The following is a 21180-nucleotide window of genomic DNA, read 5'->3' on the forward strand; positions in this document are numbered from 1 at the left end:
GGGGCGGCACCGACCTGCGGACTCCCCGGTGTTGATCCAGTCTGGGTTGGCCAGGCTGGCTATGGCGAAGATGTCTGCCGCCAGGAAGAGGCAGCCTGAGATGATGGTGAGTTTGTCCATGGCGGGAGCGCGGCCGCCTTCACTCGGCAGCCAGACGGCGGCGGCTGGCGAGCGCCCGGCCCGTGCCGCGGAGCATCGCCTCAGCTGGCCCCCGGGCTCGGCCCCTCAGCTCACAGCGAGCACGGCGGACTCGCTCGACGGCCCCGCCCTCAGTTTACTCCCTCCATTGTGTGTGCGTGGTGGTGGTGGGGGGGAGAGGCGACACCGATCCGCGTCTCAGCCGCTCGGGCCCGGTAGCGTCTCACTAGCGGACGGCGGCCATTCACTCGGCGGCAACCGCAGCGGCTGCGTGCGCGCCGCCGCCAGCGCCGGGAGACCGGAGGCGCGCGCGCACGCGGGCCGCGCGAGCTTGCCCCCTCGCCCCCCCCTCGCCCGCGCTTTCCTTCTGCCCAGTCGTTGTCACGCGCGCGCCCGCCGGCCGCCACCTGTTGTTTCCGCGCCCTGTGCCCGCCCGAGCCAGGGCATGGCAAGATCCCACTATCACAGCCCGGGAGGGTGACTGGTTGTAACCAGCGGCCAGGACCCTCTCTGGAACTCAAATGCAGTCAGGTAACTCATCTGGAACATTAACAACATAGAAAATAGGTGCAGGAGTAGTCCATTCGGCTCTTCGAGCCGGCACCGCCATACAATACAATACAATTTTATTGTCAATTCTGTTTCCACAGCCATACAAACAAAGACAATTCCTAGACATACACACAATTCAGTTCACACAAACATCCATAACAGTGAACCCACTGTGATGGAAGGCAAAGTCTTTTCTCTCCCCTGTTCTCCATGTCTCTCCCGATGTCCAAGCCCCAGGCGGGCGATGATAAGTCCCACGGCCATTTTATGCCGCGCCGGGCGATTTACAGCCCCGCTCCCGGTCTAGAAGTCTCGAAGTTGGAATATTATCATCGCTGATCATCCAAAATCAGTACCCCGTTCCTGCTTTTTCACCATATCCCTTGATTCCGTTAGCCCTTAGAGCTAAATCTAACTCTCTCTTGAAAACATCCAGTGAATTGACCTCCACTTAGTTCTGTGGCAGAGAATTCCACAGATTCACAACTCTTTAGGTGAAAACGTTTTTCTTCATCTCAGTCCTATTCCTTATTCAACAATGTGAGGTCCAAAGGGGGATTGACAGGGTGGATGTGGAGGGAGAACATCTAACAGTACTGCAATGATCATCTCTAAGAAGAGAGTGTATAACAACCCACCCATGACAATGCTATTTCCAAGTCCTCCAATTTAAATGTCCTAAGGGTCACAATTGACCAGAAATCCGACTGAATCAGTCACATAAGAAACGTGGCTACAAGCGCAGGTATTCAGCGGTGAGTGGCTCACCTGATCTGCTGCAATTATTAAGAAAGCACATCAGCGCCTCTACTTCCTGAGAAGATTACGGAGAGTCGGTATGTCAAGGAGGACTTTCTCTAACTTCTACAGGTGCACAGTAGAGAGCATGCTGACTGGTTGCATCGTGGCTTGGTCCGGCAACTTGAGCGCCCTGGAGCGGAAAAGACTACAAAAAGGAGTAAACACTGCCCAGTCCATCATCGGCTCTGACCTCCCTTCCATCGAGGGGATCTATCGCAGTCGCTGGCTCAAAAAAGCTGGCAGCATCATCAAGGACCCACACCATCCTGGCCACACACTCATCTCCCGCTACCTTCAGGTAGAAGGTACAGGAGCCTGAAGACTGCAACGACCAGGTTCAGGAATAGCTACTTCCCCACAGCCATCAGGCTATTAAACTCGGCTCAGACAAAACTCTGAACATTAATAGCCCATTTGCACTTATTTGCACTTTATCAGTTTATTTATTCATGTGTGTATATATTTATATAATGGTTTATGGACACACTGATCCGTTCTGTAGTCATGCCTACTATGTTATGTTGTGCTGAAGTAAAGCAAGAATTTCATTGTCCTATCAGGGACACATGACAATAAACTCTTGAATCTTGAATCATCTACAAGGTACGTTTGAAGCCTGATGGAAGCTCTCTAAAGAGGAGTACAGCACAGCTTAAGAAACTCAAAACAAGTCAAGAGTGTTTAATTGTCACACGTACTGAAAACAGAACAATTAAATTAACTTATTTTTTGCACCAGCATAATAGTTCAGTAAACACAATACTCATAGACACAATAAACCCTGCAGTTACTTCCCTGGGCTAATCCGACAGCACCTCCTCAATCTGTAAACTCAATCACCAAGGACAAAGGTTTTAGACACATGAGACTATCACCCCCTACAGGTTTCCCTTTAAAACGTGCGGCAGCCTGACTTAGAAATATGTTGCCACCCCTTCGTCCTTCTCAACAAAATTACTAATAGGCTTTACTGAACAACCGCTTAAGAATTTTATTTTATTATAATATATTTTCACAAGAATGAACAAAACTAAGGTATACAAAGTACCTTTTGAAACAAGACTTTTTGAGCTGAGAAGTGAAGCTTTTTATTTAGAAACGTAACTATAGATGTTTGTTCAATTTTGGAGATGGTCGAGAGCTTCAAATTCCCTGCTTTAAATATCGCCAATAATTTGACCAGGTTCAATCACATCAATAGAGCCAAGAAAGCTCACCAGCGCCTCTACCTCCTCACAAGACTAAGGATGTTTTGCATGTCTCCAATGACTTTTACCAATTTCTCCAGGTGCAAAAATATTTTACTGAGATGTGTCACAGTTTGGTATGGCAACTGTCGAGAGATGTGGGTGCAGCCCAGTCTATCTCATAAAACAGCCTCCCCACCTCATCATGTCCATGCTACCTTGGGAAAGCAGCAACATATTCCAAGACCACTCACGCCCTGGTCATTCTTTCTTCTCCCGTCGAGTAAAAGTTACAAAAGCTTGAAAGTACATACCACGTGTACAAAATCATGAGAGGAATAGATTGGGTAGATGCACAGTCTCTTGACCAGAGTATGAGAATTGAGGACCATAGGTTCAAGGTGAAGGGGAAAATATTTAATAGGAATCTGAGGGGTAACTTTTTCACACAAAGGTGGTGGGTGTATGCCAGATGACGTAGTTGAGGCTGGGACTATCCCAAATTTTTAGAAACAGTTAGACAGGTACATGGATAGGACAGGTTTGGAGGGATATGGACCAAGCGCAGGCAGGTGGGACTAGTGTAGCTGGGACATGTTGGCTGGTGTGGGCAAGTTGGGCCAAAAGGCCTGTTTCCACACTATCACTCTATGACACCAGATTCAAGAATAGCTTGTTCCCTAATGTAATCAGACTTTAAAGCCGACCTCTCGTGTGCTAAGGATGTATTCCTGATCTTCTAATATACTTTCAAATGGCCCCTGCACTTTCTTTGTGCTTGCAACACTATATTATGCACTCTGTTTATTTTATATTTTGGAGTATCTGACATACTCATGAATAGTATTATCTTCTGAAAAAGCAATTTTTTCACTCTTGGTTCATATGACAATAATAGGCCAATAAACCTCCCCAGCTTGAAGCTAAGAGGGAACTGAAGAAAAGTGGAGGAAGGGGGAGAAATATGGGAGGGAGATATTGAGGTGGGAAGTGCGGATATTCAAGAGGAGGAAAAAGTGATAGAGAAGGAGAGGAAGTGAGGAGAGAGATGAAGGGAGAGATGCAGGTGGGGAGAGATGGAGAGGGGTCAGAGAAGGAGGAGGGGAGGGGGAGAGATGCAGGAGAGAGGGGAAGGAGTAGATACAATGGGGGAGGGAGAGGTGGAGGGGATGGGAGAACGACAGGAGGAGAAAAGGATATTCTACTGGGATCAATAATGGATTTACAGCAATACGGTTTTTATGCATGACTGAAGAGAACGCAGTGATAAATCCTAGTTTATTGATGATATAAAGCTGAAAGACAAAGCTGAGCTGAGAGACATGCAGAGCGATCTGGCAGATGAAGTTGAGTATAATCTGAGGTGCACCTTGCTGTGAAGCACTGCAAAACTAAAAGAAAATGTGGGTGTGCTAAGCCTGGTTTAAGAAACATATAAGGAAACATGTTGGACAGTCAAGAATTTCAGAAGGAAAATGGACTACTAATTGCAAAGAAGCTGGAGTGCATAAGTGAGGAAATCTTGCTGGGTATGTATTGGGCTTTAATGTCTGCTTATTGATGCTGTTTTAGTCCCATATTGGTTCTCTTTTGGTCTTTGTATTTGTATTAGTGTCAGTGCAGAATGTATTGGCCAGATTGATTCCTGAATTTGAGCACTCGAACTGTGAGGAGACCTGAAGATGGTACGTACTACAAATACTGAAAATATAAAATAAACAGAAAATGCTATAAACACTAAACAGCTCAGGTCACATCTGTGCAAAAAGAAATAGACATGAGATTGAAGACTTCATCAGAACTGGGAAAGTGAGGAAGCAAGTTAGTTTTAAACAGAGAGAGGGTGAGGGATGGATGAATATTACGAGGCAGGTGATAGAGGGAGCAAACAACCAATGGGGTTTCTAAGAGCTGTGAAATGTGAGGCACACCTACCCAGCAGATCTGGCTATATAAATGGAGAAGAAAAAGCTGTTAATATTAGAGGGTGGCATATCATAAGAGGCTTGGGTTCCATTCTGACCTTAGGTGTTGTCTGTATGGAGCTCGCACGTTCTCCCAATGACTACGTGGGTTTCCACTGGCTCCTTCGGTTTCCTCCTCTATCCCAAAGACGTGCATGTTTGTAGCTTAATTGGCCTCTGTAAATTGCCCCTAGAGTGTAGGGAGTAGATGAGAAAGTGGAATAACATAGAACTAGAGTGATCAGGTGATCGATAGTCGGCATGGACCTGATGGGCCAAGGGACTGTTTCCATGCTGTATTTTTGAATCAATCAATCGAATGTAAAGTTCAAATAAATCACAGTTAAAATCACTGTACCTCGATATCCGTGACAATAATAAACCTAAAGCTAATATTAATGTATTCTATGCAGCAGTGAGCCTTAGCAAAGGGAGCACTAAGAAGTGATAAACACTGGGGGTTAGCAGGAAGTTGTTGCTCGAGACTCTCTCATCCCTCACTAGCAACATTCCAGAATCCTCAGCCCCTGCTCTCTGTTGCCCCGGGAGATCTGAGGATTGTCGTTGTATGAGTCCCGTTGGGCAGGGAGTTCCCGGCACACCACCCAATTATCCAGTGCGGCTTAATCCCAACCAAACCCTCCCTGCCATGGAACCCAGGGACTGGAACATCCGGCCGGAGAGAGGTGAGGATGGAGGCAGAACGCACTGGAGATTGCTGATAGAGCTCACTGCACAGTGGGGGAGTCAGCGCCAATGGACCACTTAACGATGTGGAGAAGGCCCACGGGATTGGTCTCAATCTGTGTGGAACTGGGAGATACTTGGGCGGATGAGGGTGGTTTCCTGGAGTTCAGTTTGTTGCTCTGCATGCTCTCCACCGCCATCTCATCCTCAAGCACCAGCCCTATCTCATCCTCCAACCCCCTGCTCCGGCCTGACATCCTCCTGGCTCCAATCCCAGCCCAGATCTTTGTTACTGCAGACGTGTCTGCACAAAATCTTCTGGGGACAGTCTCTGCTAATTCAGAGACTCATATGGCACAGGAATTGGCCCTTCGGCCTACCGAGTCCATGACGACCATTACTTTAATCCTGTTTTACTCTCCCCACATTCATATCTACTCTTCCCAGATTCTAACGCCCACATAATTATATTCATTTCTATCAGGTCTCCCTTCAACCTCTGGCACTTCATAGAAAACAATCCAACCTCTCCCCTCCCTCTTCTTTTCCCCAACCCTCTCTCCATTTCGTTATTTCGATTCATCTTACATGTTTCTTTTGGTTCCTGGCCACCCTGGGAGATAGAACAGAAAACAGTACACACAGGAACAGTTCCTTCATCTCACAACAGCCATGCCAAACACGATGCCAAGTTAAATTAATCTCCTATGACTCCACATGATCCCTCCTTTCCCTGCACATCCATGTGCCTACCTACAAGCCTTAAATGCCACTGTCATATCTGTCTCCACCACCAGAGAAAACAATCCAAGTTTGTTCAACCTCTCCATTTAGCTAATACTCCATAATCCAGTCAGCATTCTGGTAAATCTCTTTTGCGCCTTCTCCAAAGCCTCCACATCCTTTGTCATGGGACAACCAGAACTGAACACAATACCGTAAATGCAGCCTAAGCAGTTTTACAGAGCTGCATCTACTGCTCACCATTGACTCCAGCGACTGTGCAATCCTGCTTCTTGACCTCAGCGCAGCATTTGACACTGTCGACCACACCATCCTAATTGACCGTCTCCAGTACGGGGTTGGTATTGATGGCACTGCCCTGAGCTGGTTCATCTCCTACCTCAAAGGCAGGAGTTTCTTGACTAACATAGGTAACTCTTTCTCCTCCCCAGCTAATCTCTGCTGTGGGGTTCCACAAGGTTCCATCCTTGGCCCCATTCTCTTCTCCCTGTATATGCTCCCCTTAGGCCAAGTAATTGAAAGTCACGGCATTTCCTTCCATTGCTACGCAGACGATACACAACTCTATCTCCCCCTGAAGCCCAAAAACCAATCAAATCTGCTTAACCTTACCCGCTGCCTCGAGGATATAAAGTGCTGGATGGCCCAGAACTTCCTCCAACTAAATGAGAGTAAGTCTGAGGTCATCCTTCTCGAACCTCATGTCAAAAACCTCGGTGTGATATTTGACTCAGCACTGAAATTTGACAAACAAGTCAATGCCGTGGTAAAAGCTAGCTTCTTTCAGCTTCAGACGATAGCTAAAATAAAACAATTCCTCCACTTTGATGACCTCGAAAAGATCATCCACACATTTATCTCCTCCCGCCTAGATTACTGCAACTCTCTTTACACTGGCATCAGCCAATCCTCCCTGTCCCGCCTGCAACTGGTCCAAAACGCCGCAGCGAGACTCCTGACGGGCACCCGAAAAAGGGACCACATCACCCCGATCCTGGCCTCTCTCACTGGCTCCCTGTGCGGTTCCGTATACATTTCAAGACCCTCCTCTATGTCTACAAAGCCCTCAATGGGCTTGCCCCCTCCTACATTAAAAGTCTTCTCACCCACCACTCCACCTCCAGGTCCCTCAGATCAGCCGACTTGGGGCTGCTGAATATCCCGCGGTCTAGGCATAAGCTTAGGGGCGACCGCGCCTTTGCGGTTGCAGCTCCTTGACTGTGGAACAGCATCCCCCTTCCCATCAGAACTGCCCCCTCCATCGACGCCTTTAAGTCAAGACTAAAAACGTATCTATACTCCCAAGCCTTTCCTGACGTCCACTGAGCGAGGGCTATATGTATATATGTATGTAGCTTGTTTGTTTATACTATTCTTATAACAAATGTAAAGCACTTCGGCCAACGAGAGTTGTTTTTTAAATGTGCTATATAAATAAATGTGACTTGACTTGTGACTTGCATTATGACTTCCTAACTCTTCTACTCAAAATATCTTCATTTCTTAAATGAGATATAAATAACACTTTGCCTGCATGACCTCTTCCCAAATCCAGGGTTTAAATGCAGATATTAACAAGTTAAGGCAAGTTTTTAATCTTGCAGCAGCATCACAGACACATAGTCTCAGACAACACACAAAGGCATAAATTATACATAGATGACATTAAATTCTACAAGACTGAAATAAAGTAGACCACAAAAAACAAGGCATGAGTGTAAAATATAATTAGAAAATGTGATAGTGCAAGATAGTGTATTCTGTTGCCGAGGTTGAATTAGGGCTGTGCAGGTCAATTCAAGAACCTTATGGTTGAGGGCAAGTAGCTGTTCCTGAACCTGGTGGTGTGGGACTTCAGGCTTCTGTATCTCCTGCCTGATGGAGGCAGCAAGAAGAGGGTATGGCCCGGATGGTGGGGATCCTTGGTGATAGATGCTGTCTTCTTGAAGCAGCACCTCATGATGCTCGCGATGATGGGAAGAATTGTGGCCACAATGGACTGGGCTGAGCTAACCACTCCCTGCAGCCTCTTGAGTCCTGTGTGTTGGTACAATTGTTCTGCAATTGTGTTTTTCAGAGCCAGATGCAGATATGAAAGAGAAATTGGAGCATAACTTAGGGAGCAGCTATAAAACATTCATCGAGCGGGGAGCTAAAGGCCTGGGTTTGGTACTGATCGAAAACGGATCCTTTCTGCAGGTTGTGAGAACAGTTGAGGGTGGCCCTGGAGATGCCATGGCAAACCTGAAGCCAGGTATTTACATTTTAGAATTTGTCCATTAATGCTGTAGATGAACCTCATGTTACAGCTGTTTGGGTTACAAGTTTGTAGGTTAAACTCCCCCTTGCAAAGTTCATAAATCACCACCAACAAATGTAAGGTGCAAGCCCAGCCAATCCTTCCTCACGGTGACTGGCCCATTCCAGATATTTGTCCAATAAATCTTCTTGGAACTGCTTCCAACACATTTATATCAAAACCACAACTGCCATTGGCACAGGACTTTCTTTGGCACTGTTCCAGTCCTCATCTCAGGTGCAGTCAGTGTGGAGTTTGCACATTCTCTGCATGGGTTCTCTCCAGATTTCCTCCCACATCCCAAAGATGAGGGTCGGACAATATTAAACACTTTTAGTGAGTAGGTGAGTAATGGAATATGGGTGGGGGGGGGGGGGACTGATTGGGACAGTTCCTTGAGATGGTAGTGAGTTAGTAATGTGATTGATCTGATTTCTGCAAAGGCTAAGAATCAAATAGTTTTCCTCTGGGAGGAGAGACTTACAACATGTTTCTAACTAGGTTAGAATAAATTGAAATTACTATTTTGCTATATTTGGTTTCTCATTTAATGACTCTAGACCTATCTTTAACATTTGTGGGTAAAATTAATGTGTTAGTTCTGATAACATGATTCACTTATGCTAATGCCTACAATGTATACATGAAATTGTGTTAGAAAATGCCATGGTCGCATAATTAAAAATGTGAATGGTTGTTAACAAAAAATGGAGAGCTATAATTATTACATTTAAAAGGGAAGATTTGAAGATTCGATGATTTTCACACAAATTATACCAATAATATCTGCAATTAGGAAAATAAAGCCGGGATCCAAGGGTTTAAAATAAAAATAATGCTAGAAATACTCAGCAGATTAGGCAGCATCTGTGGAGATAGAAAAGCAGTTTCTGAAACAGAATAACCATTTCAGGAAGGCCTTCTGTCAAGAATCCTCAGCCTGAAATATTAATTCTGTTTCTAATCTCCTGTAGTCCACTCCCATCACATAAAGACCAACCTGTCACTTGCCTTCCTTTCTGCTTTTTAATCTTCAGTGATCCCTGCATGAAGACTCCCATAAACTATCTGAGTACCAGCACCTTTCAGCATCTCTACTCATCCAGGCAAGTGGAGACTTCTCCACAGTATGCCAGCCGTGGTACACTGACTTACACTCTGAGCTTCATGTGAACAAGTCATTTCATTGCATCCTGATGTATGTGGACAATAATTTAATCCTTCGTATGATGTGGCAACCAGAACTAGACACAACGCTCCAAGTACAGACTAACTAGTGTTTTGTAATGTTTCAACATAATGTCCCAACTTTGATATTCTGTGTCCTAACCCACCACACCATTTGCCTTTCTCGCCACCCAACGACCTGCATTGTCACTTACAGGGAACTAATGATGGAATCCCAAAGTCCCTCTATTCATCAACATTCCATAAGGCCCTACCATTTACTATATTACCCAGATTTGACTTTGCAAAATGCATTACCCTTACATGTCGGTTTCAACCCTATCTGTCAAAGCTTGTAATTTTCCTTGTAATTGCCCACTGCACCATTTTGCTAAATGTGATGGCAGTGGTTGATTGATCTTCTCCATTTGATCAGTTGCTGGGATTGTTAACCATTGAATTGAAAGAGTTGCAACACAAGGAACTGCAGATGCTGGAATTTTGAGTGGAAGAGCCGAGAGTTTGTGCGCTCCAAGGAACACTAAAATCTGACATACAGTAACACTCCATTCTAATTTGGGAGGAACACGTGTAGTATGAGATATAGATCAGAGTACTGTGTCCATGTAAACAGATACAAACATGTAAGGCACCGCTCCACATAGCACAAGGAAGTTAACTTGTAGAAACCAATCAACTGCAGATGGTGGTTTATGAAAAAGAGATACAAAGTGCTGGAGTAACTCAGCGTGTTAGACAGCATCTTTGGAGAACATGGATAGGCCGCCAGTATAATCAAGGACCAGCCTCACCCTCACCACTCACTCTTCTCCCCTCTCCCATCTGGCAAGCGGTACAGAAGTGTGAAAGTGCACACCTCCAGATTCAGAGACAGTTTCTTCCCAGCTGTTATCAGGCAACTGAACCATCCTCTCACCAACTAGAGAGCAGTCCTGACCTCCCATCCATCTCATTGGAGACATTTGAACTTTCTATAATCAGATTTTTCGGACTTCAATGTTATATCTTTGCACTAAATGTTGTACCCATTATCTGTACACTGTGGACAGCAATGACTGTATTCAGCTGTAGTCTTTGACTGGATAGCACACAAAACAGGTCAGGACATTTCTTCACACTGAAATTTAGATTCAGAATTACCTTGGTGCTTTGTCCTGAGGCAACGTTACAGAACAGATTCCCTGGTCATTGTCAGGATGCTGTAAGTTCCTGTTCCTCTTCATTCACAGGGGATATCCTGGTTAAAATCGGTAATACCAACGTCTTGGGCTACAAGCTGCGTGAGCTGCGGCGGCTGGTGGGGAAAATTCCCACAGGAAGTCAGCTACAAGTTATTGTGTACAGGAATTACAAGGAACTCCCGGAGCACTGGAAATCCACAACAGGAATGCTATCAACTAGAAGGTACAGCTGGAACGCTTGACATTGAAATTTCCGTGGTAAATTATGTTAGAGTTTGCTCATTATGTAGAGCGGCAAAACTGATTTCTCCAGCCATGGTTCTCTGGGGAGTTTAGGAACTTTACGAAGTCTAGCTCTGTGACACTGGAGAGTAGCCTGTGTCATGCCCTGCAACTGCATTGAAGAGGATTTATCTAACAGCCGCAATAGGAGGCAAAGATCCCACGGAACTACTGAGAGGATTGGGGTGTAATTTTTAAAATATTTCAGTACAAATGTTACAGGTAAGTATGAAACATTGGCAAAACCACATTCAATTATGATACAACTGCAAGATGCTGCTGAGGCCACATTTGAAGCATTGTGTGCTGTTCTTGGTCTCCCTACTACAGGAAGAATGTAAAACTGGAGAAGGAGCAAGGTGACAGGGTTTCTGGCTCAGGAAGGTTTGAGTTAGGCAAGGATGGATAGGCTGGGTCCATCTCCCCGGGACCTGGTAGAGGTTTATAAAATCATAAGAGGACAAGATAGGACAAATTGTCTTTTCACCAGGGTAGAAGAGGCGAGAAATAGAGGGCACAGGTTGAAGGTGAGAAATTTAAAGAGGATCTGAGTGGGAAGTTTATCACGCGGTGTGGTGGTTATCTGCAGCAAGCTGTCAGAGATTGTGGAGGCAGATAAAATTGCAACCGTTAAAAAATATTTGTATGATTCTATGATTCTGTGAAGTGCTAGAATGAGTAAAAATTTCTGGAGTCGCACAGTAGAGCAGACAGCGCTTACATAAAAACATAGAAAATAGGTGCAGGAGGAGGCCATTCGGCCCTTCGAGCCAGCACCGCCATTCATTGTGATCATGGCTGATCGTCCCCAATCAATAACCCGTGCCTGCCTTCTCCCCATATCCCTTGATTCCACTAGCCCCTTGAGCTCTATCTAACTCTCTCTTAAATCCATCCAGTGTTTTGGCCTCTACTGCCCTCTATGGCAGGGAATTCAACAAATTCACAACTCTCTGGGTGGAAAAGTTTTTTTCTCACCTCAGTCTTAAATGACCTCCCCTTTATTCTAAGACTGTGGCCCCTGGTTCTGGACTCGCCCAACATTGGGAACATTTTTCCTGCATCTAGCTTGTCCAGTCCTTTTATAATTTTATATGTTTCTATACAATGCCCTCTCATCCTTCTAAACTCCAATGAATATAAGCCTAGTCTTTTCAATCTTTCCTCATATGACAGTCCCGCCATCCCAGGGATCAATCTCGTGAACCTACGCTGCACTCCCTCAATCACAAGGATGGCCTCCCTCAAATTAGGAGACCAAAACTGTACACAATACTCCAGATGTGGTCTTACCAGAGCCCTCTACAACTGCAGAAGAACCTCTCTACACCTATACTGAAATCCTCTTGTTATGAAGACCAACATTCCATTAGAGCTTTCTTGTGGAGGAAGTGGAATTAGTGAACCTAACCACAAAACCACTTCTTGCGCAAAATATCCAGATTCATCAGCGGTCGTTTGAGAAGGAAATCTGCGGTCCTTCGCCTGATCCTGCTTGTTCGTGACTGAAAATCACTGGCCTTGCCATAGACATCCAGATCCCAGAATGCAAATAAACAAGAAAACAAATGGAGAGAGTAACATTTCTGCCATTTCAAGAAGACTGTTATACAAGAAAGGCAGCCCGAGGGGATGAACTTAGAAATAGGCCCTTCGGCCCACAGTGTGATGAACATGATGCCAGGATAAACTTCTCTTTCCTGCCTACATGTGATCCATATCCCTGCATTCCCAGCATATATATGTGCCTAGCTGAAAACCTCTTAAATGCCCCTCTTGTATCTACCTCCACCAACATCAGTGGCAGCATATTCCTCTGTGTAAAAAAAAATCACTTGCCCTGCACGTTCCTCGCTCACCTTAAAGCTATGCCCTCTAGTATTTGATATTTCTACCCTGGAGTAAAAGATTCTGACTGTCTACCCTATCTTTGCCTCTCTTAATTTTATCTACTTCTCTCAGATCTCTCATGCTCCAGAGACATAATTCAAGTCTGTCACAACCTTTTCTTAAAGCTAATATCCTCCAATCCAAGTAGCATGCTGGTAAACCTCTTCTGCCCCCACTCCAAATCCCCCACATTCCTTCCTGTAATGAGACGACCAGAAACGCATGCAATACTCCAAGAATGGCAAGAAATGCAGCCTGCATTGGGAGGGGGGAGGTAAATATAGGACACAGTAATAGGCCCTTCAGCCCACAATCCCTATGATAAACTAATTCCCTCTGCCTGCCCGTGATCCTTATCCCTATCCAGACAGTGACCTAACCTGAGTGTTATAAAGCATGACTTTCTGACACTTACTCCATACCCTGATGATGCAGGCAAGTATACCATACGCTTTATTTACCACTCTATCTACTTGTGTTGCCATTTTCAGAAAGCTGTGGATTTGGACCCCAAGTTCCCACTATACATCAATGCAGTGTTTCCAATTTGGAAAGACTTGGCCGTTGAGTTTCCTCCAACAGTGACTCTATGCTCTATGACTGAGTGGATAAGGACCACCATTGAGAAAGGTTCCGTATAAAGACAAGTCTTTCCTTCTGTCTAATGTTTTCTACAGCAGCGAGGAAGGGGAGTCTGATATGTCGAGCAGCAGTGACCTCGATGAGGATGGTGGTGATGATGATGATGAAACCTCGAGGGTGAGGTTCAAGAACTTTAGGCCCCTTTCCATATTTTGGCATGACCTTAGCATCTCCATCCCACCCGTTTCCAGAACCTGGCACACTCCAAAGAAAAACAGTAACGTCCTGATTGTGGGCTTCCACGCCGGCTGTGACATCGTGCTCCACCACATGCGTGAAGATGACCACATGGCAGCTGAGAGGGAAGGGGAAGAGCATGTCGCGCCGCTCTATGCCATCTGCTCCGCGCAGTCAGACAGCGTGCGCTCTACCTCGTCCTCCTCATCGTCCACAGACTCTCAGTGGATCAGGCAGCTGCAGGCTCCTGACCCGGACTTGGAACGAGGCACCAGCCTGCACGAGGGAACAGCGGGCGAGTCGGCCCACGCGGTCCCAGTCCCGAATCAGCTGCCACCTCCCGCAGCGGAAAGCTCAACGGACCAGAGCAGCAGCTCCACAAACTACGCCTCCACCTCCAGCCTCGAGAACTCCGCATCAGCCAGCATAGAATCCTTGCCACAGCATCCCCAGGGCATTTCCTCCAACGCTTCCATACAGTCACTCACCACCATCGAGGATTTTATGGTGGACTTTTCAAGTGTGGATACCACTCGTGAGGACATCACACACGAAGGTGACCTGCAAGCTGCACATCTCCAGCATTGGACTAAGAGCACAGAAATCCCCCAGCCTCCACCTAATCCTCCCACCGACATCGTCCAACACTAGCACACCCTAGTCCTTTCTCCATCACTCGATTTTCCTCTGAATCATTCAGTATGAGAGGATTCTATCTGTGAAGCCCTTTCAGGGAAAAAGAGTTCCTCCTGAATTGCCTTTTAAATTCTTCAGTGGCCAAAGCCACGAGATTTAATTTCCACACAAACATACTTTCACCTTTTAAAGGACGTATGTAAAGGACTTCTGATGGTTTCCCTCCCGACTCTTGCACCTTTATACATTTCTTTGCATCTTCTCTTTTCCCATTTTGCGGTATTAAGCACCTTGCAAACTCTGATCCAAATAAGGACTCACATGAACATTTTGCCACTTGAAATGAACCACATTGTACTGTTTTGATTTCAAAATCTGTTAGCCACCCGGCATTTACTGTTTTCCCATTACCAAGGGATCTCTTGTTAACTTTTGTCACTGGCCTGTGTATGTGTACATTTAGAAACAGGTGAGACTCTTCACCCTTTTCAGTTGTATGACAGGCCATTGTTTCCTTCAAGTCTAAAGGACTGTCTTCAACAAAAGCTCCGCACAATGCCAAGGAAAGTAGTTCATGATTTGCCAATATAACGGAGCACAAGGTGTTCGGATTGTAACGATTCTTTAGATTTAAACATTAGGTATTTGTTTTCCTCTTACTCGTTGTTGCATTAATAAAGGATACTGAGACTTTTCTGGGACAATGATATATACTTTATTAGCAGCGACCGTGCCAGTACAACTCAGTCAGGTTAGATTGGTTCGCAGAACAAGTTTACAATTCATCAACAAACGGTGTGTTCGCCAGGTTGCCGCTGGCGGCCATCGACTTCTTCCCAGAGACAAACATTTTCGCAGCCTGCAAAGCAGAGAGGGATTGCATTAGAAAATGGGCACAACAGTGTTTCTCGGGTTGGTTTGACATCTCCGAATCGCCTCTGAAATAGCCATTTCAAAATAAAAATGCTATTTGAATTCCCAATTTCCATTGCAATGGTTTTCCCAGTTAAGGATCTGTGTAAATGCAGAATGTTGTTCTAAAGGTTAATTCTTCCCAGTCCCATCAGCCATCATTGACAGGCTGAACTAAAACTTGAGGGGTTACAGCCTCTCGCGGAACTGCAGTGGCCCCAAGTGAATGCAGTGCTGTAGAGGGGAGCAGCTGAACCGCAACACCACCGCACCGTCAGACACCGTGCTCACAGTCTCCAACACCCAAGGCTGAGCCAGTTACATCGAGAGATTGACACCGAGTAATCCCGATTGCTCAACTGGGAGAGGTGTCCCCTGTGACCCAGTGGATTGTGGTCCTTGTCAGGTGTACACAGAAATACTACTACATCCCTGGGTAACAGGCCCAAACTAATCTGATCAGAAAAGCATGTGACTGTATTTGTACAGTAGCTAGTATTTTATTATTTCAGGGGCAATACATCCTTGTCATCTAAACATCCTGTAGATGAAGTGTAATACTCTGATTTGGGATTGGCTTTGGCTGGACTCTTGTTTTCCCCAACCCTGGACTGGACAGAGTCCTCCTACTCAGTTCACTGGGAAGATGAGTCAGACTAAGGACGGAGACCTGGCCCTGCGCCCATGTCCACCTGACACAGCGGTCGTTTGCACTAACTGAGCGTAAACACACGTAGGCAACTGGGCAGGGTAATGACAATCCTTAAAGTGGAGAAAACAGCAGGGAGGTAAGGGACACATTAGTGTCAGTGACCAACACCACACCTTTACTTCCTTACCAGATTGTACGTCCATGAATATACTTGAACTTCTGCAGGTGTAGGGTAGAGCACACTGACTGGTTGCATCACGGCCTGGTTCAGCATCTCAAACGGCCAGAAATGAATGAGATTACAGAGTGGTGGACTCTGACCAGTCCATCACAGGTACTGACCTCTCCACCATCGAAGGGAACTATAGAAGACACTGCCTCAAAAAGGCAGCCAATATTATCAGAGACCCACACCACCCTGACCACATTCCTAACTTTACTCCTGGGAAGGTCGTACAGAGGTCTGAAAACCATGACCAAGTTTGAGAAGAGCTTTTCGGCCCTGAAATATCACCTAATCCTTTTCTCCAGGGTTGCTGCCTGACCTGCTGAGTTACTTCAGCATTTTTTGTCTATCGTCAAGAAGAGCTTCTTCTCAACAGCCATCAGGCTATTAAACACTGCACAACACTGGCCTCAGCATCTATGATGTTCTTTGGTTGCACTAAGGACTTTTTGCTCTGGTATTATTAACGTTTATATTTTTTCAAATGATTTTAATCATCCATGTTAATTTGTTTACGGGTCTGTTAAGCTGCTGCAAGTAAGAATATCACTGTTCTGTTGTCGGTCCATATGACCATTAAACCGTATTGGCCGCTACTCAAAGTGTGACTTACGTTCACCACATCGGTGACTGACACAGAGTCGAGCCGCTGAACCAAATCCACAGTGGCCACAAACGTGCCCGTCTCCAGCGCCTGGCAGCCAATCTCATCCAGCAGCTCGTCAGATGTCTCGGCATCCATCAACCACTTGGCTCTGAGCTGGTTCCTGCAAAACAAACCCACGCCCATCAAACAAGATGCTCAAAACAAAGGCTTTTCAACATTCGGCACGGCCATCAAAAACCTGCCCATCCTACCTGTTTCTGGTGACTGGGAATCAAACTTGAGTACTAGCGTCAGGGAGTCACATTGAAGCTTTATAGGACTTTGGTTGGGCCACATCTGGAGTATTGTGTGTAGTTCTGGTCGCCTCATTACAGGAAGGATGTGGAGGTTTTGGAGAAGGTGCAAAAGTGGTTTACCAGTATAATGCCTGGATTAGAAGGTATTAGCTGTAAGCATTTCCAGCTCACATCAGGGATTTTATTCTCACTGATGTCTAACATTAACTTGAGCAAGCCATTCTGTGTACTCAGACCTGGCAGTCAGCAGTGGGTAGTTTCTGATTCACCTCTATCCTATTGCGGACATTGGACTTTGTCTCTGGAACTGATGTGCTAGAATGCTGAGAACTATATTCCGCACTCTTTTATATTTGAGTTTGGCCTATTGCATTTATGTATAGTATTACCTAATTTGAATTGGCTAGCACGCTAAACAAGCCTTTTCACTGCACCTCAGTACATGTGAGAATATAATAAACTTATTATATAAATTAGTCTTTCCAGGTGCTGCAAAGGTTCACCTGCACCTCCTCCATCCTCATCTATTGCATCCGCTGCTCTAGGTGTCAGCTGCTCTACATCAGTGAGACCAAGCGTAGGCTTGGCAATCACTTCGCCCAACACCTCCGCTCGGTTCGCAATAACCAACCTGATCTCCCGGTGGCTCAGCACTTCAACTCCCCCTCCCATTCCGAATCCGACCGTTCTGTACTGGGCCTCCTCCATGGCCAGAGTAAATTAGAGGAGCAGCACTTCATATTTTGCTTGGGTAGTTTACACCCCAGCAGTATGAACATTGACTTCTCCAATTTTAGGTAGTCCATGATATCTCATTCTTTCCCCTCGCCTTCCCAGCTCTCCCACAGCCCTCTGTCTCCGCCTCTTCCTTTCTTCTTCCCGCCCCATATCAGTCTGAAGGGTCTCGACCCGAAACGTCGCCTATTTTCTTCGCTCCATAGATGCTGCCTCACCCGCTGAGTTTCTCCAGCATTTTTGTCTATATATAATAAACTTAAATCGCTGAACCGTACTGAAAGTTGCCGTTGACCATGATGGAAGTATCAGCCAATACACCCAACCTCTAGCACTTGGTGCTGTCTCCTGTTGTTATACTATCCAGACCCGGGCACTGGATATTCTGCAGCTTACCTGTATCCACTATTATTGTACTTGGACTCATCCTAAACCTAAACTATCTTGGCAGTGGAGTTTAAATCTTTCCGCCAGGGATAGTTGCTGGATTTTGGCGTTTCCTTTGTGAGTGGCCCGATATCAGTGAACTTACGACAGCAAGATCACGGTCAATGTTATTGGGCTTACTTGGCTTGAGTAACATCAGCCTCAGTGACACTGCCTTCCACAACCTTCTGGACTTCTTTCAACGCAGCCTTGATAGTCTGGAATTCAAAGTTTACACATTTCATTCAACACAAAAGAGAGCAGCAAATAGTTTTATGACAATCATGATAGTCACTAATCATTCTGGCATTGCCAAACTCATGTGGCATAACATTCTCAGTTCCCATTAACCAAGTTGCAGCAGATGACGGCAATAGATGGGGTAAATGGACAGAGTCTTTTACTCGGGGTAGGGGAATCAAGAACCAGAGGATATAGGTTGAAGGTGAGAGGGGAAAGATTTCAGGGATCCCGAGGGGCAACATTTTTTTTTTTACACAAAGGGTGGTAGGTACATGGAACAAGTTGCCAGAGGAGGTAGTTGAGGCAGGAACTAACATGATGTTTAAAAAACATTTGCACAAGTACAGTGGCCTCCATAATGTTTGGGACAATGACCCTTCATTTATTTATTTGCCTCGGTATTCCACAATTTGAGATTTGTAATCGAAAAAAAATCACATGTGGTTAAAGTGCATTGTCAGATTTTATTAAAGGGTATTTTTATACATTTTGGTTTCACCATGTTGAAATTACAGCTGTGTTTATACACAGTCCCCCCATTTCAGGGCATCATAATGTTTGGGACACATGGCTTCACAGGCGTTTGTAATTGTAATTAAATGCCTCCTTAATGTAGGTATAAGAGAGCTCTCAGCACCTAGTCTTTCCTCCAGTCTCTCCATCACCTTTGGAAACTTTTATTGCTGTTTATCAACATGAGGACCAAAGTTGTGCCAATGAAAGTCAAATAAGCCATTATGAGACTGAGAAACATGAATAAAACTGTTAGAGACATCAGGCAAACCTTAGGCTTACCAAAATCAACTATTTGGAACATCATTAAGAAGAAAGAGAGCACTGGTGAGCTTACTAATCGCAAAGGGACTGGCAGGCCAAGGAAGACCTCCACAGCTGACAGAAGAATTCGCTCTATAATAAAGATAAATCCCCAAACATCTGTCCGACAGATCAGAAACACTATTCAGGAGTCAGGTGTGGGTTTGTCAATGACCACTGTCCGCAGAAGACTTCATGGACAGAAATACAGAGGCTACACTGCAAGATGCAAACCACTGGTTAGCCGCAAAAATATGATGACCAGGTTACAGTTTACTAAGAAGTACTTAAAGGAGCAACCACAGTTCTGGAAAAATGTCTTGTGGACAGATGAAATGAAGATTCTTATATCAGAGTGATGGTAAAAGCAATGTATGGAGGAGAGAAGGAACTGCCCAAGATCCAAAGCGTACCACCTCATCTGTGAAACACGGTGATGGGGGTGTTATGGCCTGGGTAATTATGGCTGCTGAAGGTACTGGCTCACTTATCTTCATTGATGATACAACTGCTGATGGTAGTAGCACAATGAATTCTGAAGTGTTTAGACACATCCTATCTGCCCAAGTTCAAACAAATGCCTCAAAACTCTATGGCCGGCGGTTCATTCTACAGCTAGACAATGATCGCAAACATACTGCTAAAGCAACAATGGAGTTTTTCAAAGCTAAAAAATGGTCAATTCTTCAGTGGGCAAGTCAATCACCTGATCTGAACCCAATTGTGCATACCTTTTATTTGCTGAAGAGAAAACTGAAGGGCCCCCAAAACTAGCCCCCAAGTCCACAATCAGCTCGTTAGTTTTCATGACATTCAAGAGGAGGCTGTTGTCCTGACACCAGAGTGCCAGATCAGCCACCTCCTCCCAGTAGGCCTTCTCATTATTATCGGAGATCAGGCCCACCACCACAGTGTCATCAGCAAACTTGAATATAGAGTTGGAGCTGAACCTGGCCACACAGTCTTGTGTACAAGGCTGAGGATGCAACCCTGGGGGGATCCTGTGTTCAGGGTGAGGGTGTTTGATGTATTTCTTCCCATCTTGACTACCTGGGGCCTGGCGGTGAGAAAGTCCAGGACCCAGGCACACAGGGGAGTGTTAAGCCCCAATTCCAGCAGCTTCTCAGCAGGTCTGGTGGGGGACTATCGTATTGAAGGCTGAACCGAAGTAAATGAACAGCATCCTCACATAGCCCCCCCCCCCCCTTCTGGCTGTCAAGGTGAGAGAGAACGGTGTGCAGAACCTGGGAGACCGCATCGTCCGTGGATCTGTTTGGACGGTATGCGAACTGTAGCGGGTCCATGTTGCGAGGGAGGAAGGCGCAGATGTGGTTCTTGATCAACCTCTCTAAGCATTTCATGACTACCGAGGTGAGGGCCACCAGTCGGTACTCATGAAATAAACACAGCTATGTATAAACACAGCTGTAATTTCTACATGGTGAAACCAAAATGCATAAAAATACCCTTTAATAAAATTGACAAATTGCAATTTAACCACATGTGATGTGGTTTTCTATTACAAATCTCAAATTGTGGATTACAGGGGCAAATAAATAAACGACGGGTCTTTGTCCCAAACATTATGGAGGGCATAATAGGATAGATTTAGAGGGATATGGACCAAACGCAGGTAGGTGGAATTCTTGTAGATGGGACATGTTGGTTGATGTGGGCAAGTTGGGTCGAAGGACCCGTTTCCATGGTGTATGACTCTATGAGATGAGTAAAGATTTGGACACTAGCAGGAAGTGGGCAGAATTTTGCCTGGATTTGAGGATATTATCAACAAGGATCCCTGTTTCAAGGCACATTACAGGAAGGATGTCGAGTCCTTGGAGAGGATGCATAGGTTCACCAAGATGCAGCATGCATTAGAAAGTGTTAGCTGCATGGAGA

The 21180-nt window shown here is 45.5% G+C and overlaps 3 protein-coding genes across 3 annotated transcripts in view; 1 reads left to right on the forward strand and 2 right to left on the reverse strand.

Annotated features, from left to right (window-relative positions):
- The window catches only part of mosmo (modulator of smoothened), a 95261-nt gene extending 94824 nt beyond the window's left edge, over positions 1-437 (reverse strand). Inside the window, exon 1 of the mRNA XM_033040609.1 lies at positions 15-437. Coding sequence (XP_032896500.1) covers positions 15-120 — 106 coding nt within the window. The 5' untranslated portion in view covers positions 121-437. The remainder of the gene's footprint in view (positions 1-14) is intronic.
- pdzd9 (PDZ domain containing 9) lies at positions 1-15066 on the forward strand. The gene is made up of 4 exons (XM_033040608.1): positions 1-106; positions 8151-8327; positions 10790-10964; positions 13591-15066. The coding sequence occupies exons 2-4, from the start codon at positions 8165-8167 to the stop codon at positions 14381-14383; spliced, it is 1131 nt and encodes a 376-aa protein (XP_032896499.1). The 5' UTR covers positions 1-106; positions 8151-8164; the 3' UTR covers positions 14384-15066.
- The window catches only part of LOC116985702 (cytochrome b-c1 complex subunit 2, mitochondrial), a 19746-nt gene continuing 13625 nt past the window's right edge, over positions 15060-21180 (reverse strand). Inside the window, exons 12-14 of the mRNA XM_033040607.1 lie at positions 18364-18440; positions 16772-16925; positions 15060-15227 (exon numbers count right to left, since the gene is read on the reverse strand). Coding sequence (XP_032896498.1) covers positions 15144-15227; positions 16772-16925; positions 18364-18440 — 315 coding nt within the window. The 3' untranslated portion in view covers positions 15060-15143. The remainder of the gene's footprint in view (positions 15228-16771; positions 16926-18363; positions 18441-21180) is intronic.

The sequence above is a fragment of the Amblyraja radiata genome, chromosome 22 (assembly GCF_010909765.2).
Source record: "Amblyraja radiata isolate CabotCenter1 chromosome 22, sAmbRad1.1.pri, whole genome shotgun sequence".
Classification (NCBI taxonomy): domain Eukaryota; kingdom Metazoa; phylum Chordata; class Chondrichthyes; order Rajiformes; family Rajidae; genus Amblyraja; species Amblyraja radiata.

Bases quoted from the DNA above. Each gene is read 5' to 3' on its own strand.
- pdzd9 (XM_033040608.1), top strand. From the start codon at position 8,165: ATGAAAGAGAAATTGGAGCATAACTTAGGGAGCAGCTATAAAACATTC. The intron at 8,328-10,789 runs GTATTTACATTT...CTTCATTCACAG, and splicing joins CATGGCAAACCTGAAGCCAG to GGGATATCCTGGTTAAAATC. The intron at 10,965-13,590 runs GTACAGCTGGAA...TGTTTTCTACAG, and splicing joins GGAATGCTATCAACTAGAAG to CAGCGAGGAAGGGGAGTCTG.